This window comes from Lycium barbarum, chromosome 4 (genome assembly GCF_019175385.1).
Source record: "Lycium barbarum isolate Lr01 chromosome 4, ASM1917538v2, whole genome shotgun sequence".
Lineage (NCBI taxonomy): Eukaryota > Viridiplantae > Streptophyta > Magnoliopsida > Solanales > Solanaceae > Lycium > Lycium barbarum.
In genome coordinates, this window is record NC_083340.1 from 140,757,566 (window position 1) to 140,766,328 (window position 8,763).

Here is an 8,763-nt window from a genome sequence, read left to right on the forward strand (position 1 = left end):
ATACATATATATTAATTTTTTGCATAAATATGCATAGTTCATACTTTTTGTTTTTGCATAAATATGCATAGTTCAAACAAAGAACAATATCTTGATTCAAGATATCGCTTTAATCCAGGGGCGGATTTAGGTGGGCTTAGGGTGTTCACCCGAACAAATCACAAAAAAAAAAACTGTATTGTATATATAAGGTAGATTTTTTGTATTTATGTGTGTGTGTGTGTGTATATATATATATATATATATATATATATATGTGTGTGTGTGTGTGTGTGTGTGGTGTAGGGTGTTCAAAATTCACTCGAGCGTCGAAGGACCGATTCCCAGAGACAATATTATTTTTTATGTTTAGCTTTTGTTATTTTTTTGGGACACCCTGAGTGAAAATCTTGGATCCACCACTGCTTTAATCAATCCGGTCACAATAACTTACTCCAGATCTGTCTCAAATTATCTGTCGTGGTTACTAAAAATAATTATCTCAAATTATTTATCATTTTAGAAGTTCAAAGCACAATTAGTTTTTTTTTTTTTTTTCCATTTTACCCTTTGTAGAACTTCATTAATGGAGATGATCCATTAATAGAGTAAATATTTGATGAAGATAAATCATAACTTAGACATATATAGTAGTAAAGTTAGTCAAATGCCCTTCCTATTTAATATTTATTAAGGGGTGTATAAAACAAAAAAACGACAGATAATTTGAGACGATGAGAGTATTTTATTTTATTTTTAGTACCTGAAAAGAAAACAAAGAGAAGATTGCTAGTTGGAACTTACAAAGGGACGATTCCAAGTTAACAACCGTTTTTGACGTTTCAGATTCTTAATTACAATTTACAATAAATTATATCTTCAATACGATATAATTAATAGATTGTTTTTAATTATTATAATATAAAATAGACGTGTGTGTGTGTTTGAGTAATATATTATAGAGATGTAATTTACCGTTATAATAATGGATGTTGTTAACACGTAAAAATGTTATCACAAAGATAAAACATAACATAAAAGATCAATTCTATAGAAAATTTGCATATTATAATGAAATTCTATTAAAGAATGTGGGTGTTATAGAGATATCTGCCTAAAATTACATTTCAGTATAACAAAAAACATTCATCATTTAAAATTATTCAGAATAAATATGATTTTAATATATATATATATATATATATATATATATATATATATATATATATATATATACACTTCATACTTTTGTTTTGATTGCTACTATATATTTTTGCATAAATATACATACTTTATACTTTCGTTTGTGCACAAATATGAATAGTTCAACTGATTCATAGATACGTAGGCTTCGATTGCTACTCCCTCCGGATTATGTTTGCTTTATGTACTAAGAAAAATATTAATTAAAAGAATAATTTGACTAATTACTCTTATTTATTTTTCTGAGTTTAATTTAATATTACATTTCTTTCACCACATTAATCTCCTTCTACATTTATTAGAGTTAACGTAAAGGTGAATTTTTTTTTTTAACTCTTTCTTGAATTTCTAACATAACAAGTATTTTAGATTAATTAATTTTAGTAACCATGACAAATAAAATGAATCATAGAAGAACTACCCAAAGAAAATAAAATACCGTGGCGTTAAATTTAATGCTTATTCTCAAAGTAAATATTTGGTCAAAAGGCACTAACAACTAACCAAGTTGCTATTTAACCAAAAGAATTGAATTACGTTTAATTTAAAGTACATGCATTACCAAGTTCCTAACAGATGCTCTTGAAAAATTAAAAGCCAGTTGGAGAAATGAAAAGTTATCAACTAGTACCAAGGTATGGATCATTTCCCAAGAAATGCATTAATTCTAACAAATATACTTAAGAACATATTACTGGCTATAAGAATAAGAATTACGAGAGTATCTAAATATCCAGGCCTCCGACTTTTATTTGTACTTTATCTTAGTGTAGCTATTTCTTATATGGATACACAATCTGATGAAGCACCCCCAGCAAGATGCGGATTTGATTGGCTCTCTCAAGAAATTGTCCTTAACGTTGCTTCCAGGCTGCCCATTACATCTTTAATTCAATTCACATTTGTTCGCAAATCGTTTTACAACTTGTCTCAAAATCCAAAGCTTGTGAATTCGCACCTGCTTCGTGCATTAAAGAATGATCCTTGCATTATTATTAACGCAGATGATCAGCTGTACTTTCTTGAATTCTCTGATCATCGTACGGAAGAAGGGGTTGTGAGGGAAATCAGCACCCCTTTTGCAAACGAAATGCCAAAATTTGATATGGTTGGTTCATGTCATGGACTATTGTGCATACGTGATTGTCTGCTTAGTGATTCACTTTATGTGTACAATCCTTTTACACGGGACTACAAAGAGCTGCCTAAAATCCAGGAGAAAAGTTTGGTTTATGGATTTGGTTTTAGTCCCACTACAAATGAGTACAAGGTGATCAAGATCATACATTATAACCCCCTTGACCATCGTAAATCAGATGTTCAAGTACTTAGTCTTGGTAGCAACAAATGGAGAAGTGTTGGGGAAGTTGTTTATAAGTTTGATTCGTTTTTCCAAAGGTGTGATGTTAAACGGGAAGATGCATTGGCTGACTAGGCTATTGTTCCAAGTTAATAGTGGAAGTTATCATAGGCTTATTGTTTCCTTTGATTTACCTGATGAGGTGTTTGAAGAAGTACCAAAATTTGATTTTGGTGTAGACCCAAGAAGTAGCGAGTTTCAACTAGCAGTTCTTGGAGATTGTCTTGCTATTGCTATAACTCTGCCTCACCAAAATGGGGGAGGATTGGGAATCTGGGTAATGAGAGAATACAATGTGAAAGAGTCTTGGGAGAAGGAGTTCAAAATCGGAGCATATACACCAACGACAAGTTCTGCGCAGTCATCGGTGAAAAAGTTCTATGCCTGTTGTAGAATGGAGAACTGCTTGAGTATGAAGGTGAAAATTTGGTTTTGTATGATCCCCAAAGTGGTGTCTTAAGAACTTTAAGGTTTCAGGGGATGCCTAAATTTTTTCAGATAGTTGTTCATGTGGGCTGCCTTAATTGGATTGATATCCCTGATGGAATACAGGCATACAGAGCGGAAGCAAATAGTCAGGATCGAACTTGCATGTAATATAGACAACACATAATCAAGATATTAATCAAACATAAAATTAATACTTATCTCTTGAAGCGTGAATGCAATCTCGAATCTAGCCTTCAAGCACGAGCAAAAGCCATCCACGTGTTCATCCTCCAGTTCCACGGTCTTCTGCTATGTAACCCGAATAATACCAGAATTTGTGAAATTCGTGTGGGCGTATTTCTATGGAAAAGTTGAAGAAACTTCTAAAACCCTTGCCTCCTTATGCAATAAGACCCTATTTTATAACTACAGGTTTTAGGGTTTTCACCCTTTTCCAAAACCTGTTGGGTCTTTATTTTCCACCAAAAAATAATATTCCATTTAATTTTTTATTATTCGGGCACAGCAGGGACCACAGAATTTAATTAACGAGGCTTCCTATTATGGAATTAATTTGAAATATCTGAATTAATTCTACCATAATAAATTATGAATTATTCCACTAAAAAATCGTAACTGCACTCCTCAGTTCAATTTTGAAATCTTTCATTAAATCTTATTTAACTCCCCATGTTAAGATTACAGATACCAATCAATTAAAATTAAATTATTGACAATTTAATTCATTGACTAATTGAATCCTTTATATTTCCGCTTAAACTTATATCACGTGACGGATACAAAATTCACTTGCAGGATTTTCACATGAGACTTATAAGCATCCACAAAGGGGTATCATCAATCTCAAAGTCGAGACATGGATTCTATCAACTAATTATTATTTCACAAATGTAATTTGACATTATCCAATTTACCAGGAATACATAGACTAGCAATTAAGTCGTACCTTTTAATAAATCAAAATAATGAACAAATCACATTGATCATAGTAATTATATCAAGATTAAGAGTATAAGTACATTTAATGAACTAGAGAATTTGTTTTATATATTCAGTACAAAAACACTTATCTCTACTTGGTCCGTTCAATACATACAAAATGTACTAGCACAAGAAGACGGAACTATACAGTTCCCATAATGAAGATACATTATATTAATCTTGTGCTACAATTATACCGATGGCTTTGTCCAATTTCCATCCTAGATTGTGAACATAAATTTTATACTTATAAGAACCGACGATTTAATCTTCCGTGTATAAGCTAAACTCTATATATTAAATCATCTACTATGTATGTAAAGGACACATATACTAGTACATGATCTATTTAACTCTTTATTAAACAATGAATAAATAATTGATCTATAATAAATACTATATCCAAACACATGGTTAATAGTATATATCCCAACAATCTCCCACTTAGACGTTTAACCATGACAATTGTTAGAATATACCATGTCTAAACGCATGGTTAATGGTATATACCCCCAACAATCTCCCACTTAGACTTTAACCATGCATTTACAACTTTCACATGTATTCCTTTTGCACGACTACCAAAAGTCTTAGCCAATAAGCTCTTCGCAAAAACTAAATTACCAAGTTGTTTTTTTATGCAACTTCGTCTAGTAGTGCTTCGTCGTAACTGACCGGTTCTATACTAAGATCTTCAGGATCCTATCATGAAACTCTCCAAAAAAATGTATTTCTTTTTAGAAATCCTATCATGAAATTCTCCCAAAAGTATACACCGAACCGATCTTGGTTATTATTCTCCCACTACCACTAAGTACTATTACTATTATAGCCACACTATCAAGCATGTTTCTTTCAATATTGAAATATTAACGCCTTCATAAAGTGTTATTTGCTCAACATCACTCTCACTACTTAAAGGCAGTGAATTTCCTTACGCCTATTAACGTTTCTCCCACTACTTAAATGCAATGGAACGTCAACCCTGACTTGTCGGTTAGATGTTCTTGAACTTCTGAATTTTAGATGACTCATTTGCTTTTTTTTTTTGCTCAGTTCCTATAAAACTAGTTTACTTCTAGGAACTTGGTTTATTAAATAGTCCCTTTCTAAAAATCTGGCATTTGTATTAACAATTACCTGATTTTATTTTACGACAGTAAATAAACCTTTTTTCGTTCTTACTCCTGAGTCTATCATTAATCTTACCACCTTCAAAAGAGTCATATTTCTTTTCTCTTCCACACCAATCTATTGTAGAATACTTGGTGTAGACAATTGAAATGCAATCCCTCTAACTAATAAGTAACTAATGAATTCTACAAAGAGGTACTCGCCACTACGATCAAATCGCAGTGACTTAATATATTTTCCCTGACGCTTTTCATTTTCGCCTTAAATGCCTTGAAATTTTCAAATCATTCGGACATATAAAGCATCAAATAAATATATTCATATCATGAGTAATCTTCTATGAATGTCACAGAATACTCATAATCACCTCTTGCCTTGAAGTTCATTATACCACACAAATCAAAATGGATTAGCTCAACTTATCATTAACTTTATTTCCTTTTAAGAGAAAAGGTCTCTTAGTCATTTTCCTTCTAAATAGGACTCACAAGTTGGTAGTGTCTCCACTTTCAATGAACCTCAAAAGTTCATCCTTTGACCAACTTCGAAATCCTATTCAGATTAAAATAACCTAGACACAAGTGCCACAGATAAGTTCATTCAATTCACATAATTTTTTTTTTGTTATGGGACAGATTAACATTATTCAGTTCAGACGAGATATTAATTTAAAGTGCCCACGCATCAATGTACCACAATAGATAAAGTGTTTATCAAACTCAATAACACAAGAGTTACAAGAAAAATAAACTAACTATCCATCTCTTGTTTGGTTAAAAACTGAAAATAAATTCTTTCTAACAGAAGTTACATGTAATGCTTTCTTTAAATTAATGTCTTATCTCTATCAGACGAAGTTCCTGACTAGTAGTAAGTGGGTTGAATAAAGTCTATTGAGAATTTGAGATATAATCATTAAATAGATCATTAGTTATGTAGTAAGAATATTAAAATTCAAAACTCACATCACACATACAACCATGCATACTGAATAGCTAGATTCGATAGGGAAACTTAACTATTCATGCAAACTATATGAGTCATGCCAGATAATTCACCCCATAAATTAAAACAGGACCAACTCAGATGGAGAGTAACTGCTAATTTAAGTTAGGTAAATATCACTTTTAATGTACCCTAGTTCCATTGAACCAGCGTGTAACTCAGTTGGAGAGTCAAGACAAGCTATCAATTAACTAAGGACTGAAGCACAATAATTTACCATAATGAATCTATCCGATGGGGAAGAAGACCTACGTCAACATATAAACTCATTATATCACTGTTATAGACAATATAGACCATAGAGAATGAACCCTACCACCACTGTTTGAAGAAACAAAATTTTTATTTAACAAAAAATTTCTAGAAAACAAAAAAAGGACCAAAAACCCCATCTAAACGATCCCGGATGGCCAAAAAGGGCCCAGTTCATGAGCTAAGCTCATGAGTATTGCTCAGTAGGTCGTTTCCGATGAGCCTACCAAATTTCGAGTCAATCGAAATTCGTCAAAAATCAGAATTCCGAAACCATGACCAATTCGAATAATATTTATTTTTTCCAACCAAAATAGAATTTAAAAAATATATACATTTGTTCAGTAGTTCGTATCTCATATCATCATTAGCATACTAATATACATGAATCAAGAACAATGAACAAAATTTTAAAAATATGTTAACATAATCTCAGTTCTGTTTTCTGGAAATTAGCATGTTTATGTAATCATTGAATATAAAATTCAAAACACTCCACATATATATCCATGAACAACAAATTTCAATAGAAAAGAACAATTCATGCAACACATATATGTGTGATGTCAGATATTCACTCCAATAAATTTAAAACCAGAGCTAGCTCAGATGGAGAGTATACTCTTAATTTAAGCCAAGTGAATATCATTAACCCTAGTTCCATTGATCCAACATATAACTCAGATGGAGAGTTAATACCAGCTACCAATAACTAGTGATTATACCTAGCGAAAATCCATAATAAACCTATCCGAGGAAGACCTAAAGTCAACACGTAAATTTATTATTTCACTAGTATTCAGTCATGAAAACCATAAGGAGGAATCTCTATCACCATTAAATCATAGCCAAGTAATTTGTCCCAAAAAATTAATTTTTTCAGAAAACGAAAATTGCCCAAAACACCATCTAAACAACCGCAAATCGCCGAAAAATGACATCTTACTGGGTCGTTTCCGATGAACCTACCGAATTTCAGATCAATCAGAGTTCGTAATATTCCAGATCTCTAAATCTATGACCAAATTCAGAAAATAACTTATTCAGGCGATTCAAGGAAAAATAATAATAATCTATATCCTTATCATATATCAATTCATATTAAATCATCATGTGTAACCATGTTCCAGATTTAACATAAATAAAACTGACATAAAGAGTAATTTTTCATACTTAAAACATGTTTTAATCCGAAAGAACGGCCTAAACCCATCTAAACAGCCACAAAGATTATTTCTTACTGGGAGTTTCCAATGAACACACCAAATTTAAGGTCAATAAGAGTTCGTGAAATTCTTGATCTCCACAACTAACCTAATTCGTCAAAATAACCGTTTTAGGCATAGGTAAGGATTAAATAATCTGATTCAGGTTTCTATTCTCCTTTTATAATTATCTCACGAGCTCAAGACATACATTGTGTCCCTTCTTTTGGGTAAGACACACCACACTTACACATAACAAATTGTCCTCTAGATTAATGTACCTGAGAATCCAAGATATTATGTTTCTCCTTTTCGGGTGAAAATTTCTATATCTCTTCTCATGAATTAATATAATTTTTCTAGTATCTAAAGGTAGATTTTCTATCGGTAGATAAAACACCACCACTAATATATACTTATTCAAGGACAATTTTCACAATACATTGAGAATATTTCAGTGACTCAAATAAATAAACCATATTAATGGATTCTATTTATTAATCATTACTCTCAATCCATATATTGTAATCTCATGTGTATAATTCCAAATAAACAAACCACTTTAATGGTAACCATTTATTAATTATAAAATTCTGAATTTATACAGATTAGTATACATGTGTAACAAAATAAGACTCATATAATTAAATTCTTGTAGAATAAAATTCAAGCCAATTCGCGTTGGCTTCCTTATGGTAACAAATAAACAAAATAGAGAATTTCTATTTTCCCAATATTAGCAACTTTACTGCCAACACAATACATAACCAAGCAACCCTCTGGTTTTAATTTTCCTAACTATGGAAAAACACAAATAGTGAATAACCAATAAAGAAAATTCAGTGTTGAAAGTTACCAAGCCATAAAAAGGAAAGAAAAAAAAAATCTAAAACACAAAAGAAGGCACAATTCCTAAGGCATCAATAGACACCTTCCTTTTACATGACTTTTGGTCAATCAATACGAGAGAAAACAGTCTAATTTACCATTGAAATTATGCTTGCCGCCAGACCTCTAATTCCATTACCTTCTCAAGTGTTTCTTTTATAATGCCAAATCACAACCAAAAGGTTGGAATATCTGATCTTTCTATAGCGGCCGAAAACACAGCAAATCAAGTAATCAACAATAAAATATTATCACGAAGCTTAAAATTGTTTCTGCACTGTAGCCGTCGAAAACAGTCCAAACAAC

The 8,763-nt window shown here is 31.6% G+C and overlaps 1 protein-coding gene across 1 annotated transcript; it reads left to right on the forward strand.

Annotated features, from left to right (window-relative positions):
• Positions 1 to 1,966: 1,966 nt before the first annotated feature.
• LOC132637933 (F-box protein At3g07870-like) lies at positions 1,967 to 3,139 on the forward strand. Its single transcript, XM_060354944.1, has 3 exons — positions 1,967 to 2,580; positions 2,639 to 2,819; positions 2,936 to 3,139. The coding sequence occupies exons 1-3, from the start codon at positions 1,967 to 1,969 to the stop codon at positions 3,137 to 3,139; spliced, it is 999 nt and encodes a 332-aa protein (XP_060210927.1).
• The last annotated feature ends 5,624 nt before the right edge of the window (positions 3,140 to 8,763 follow it).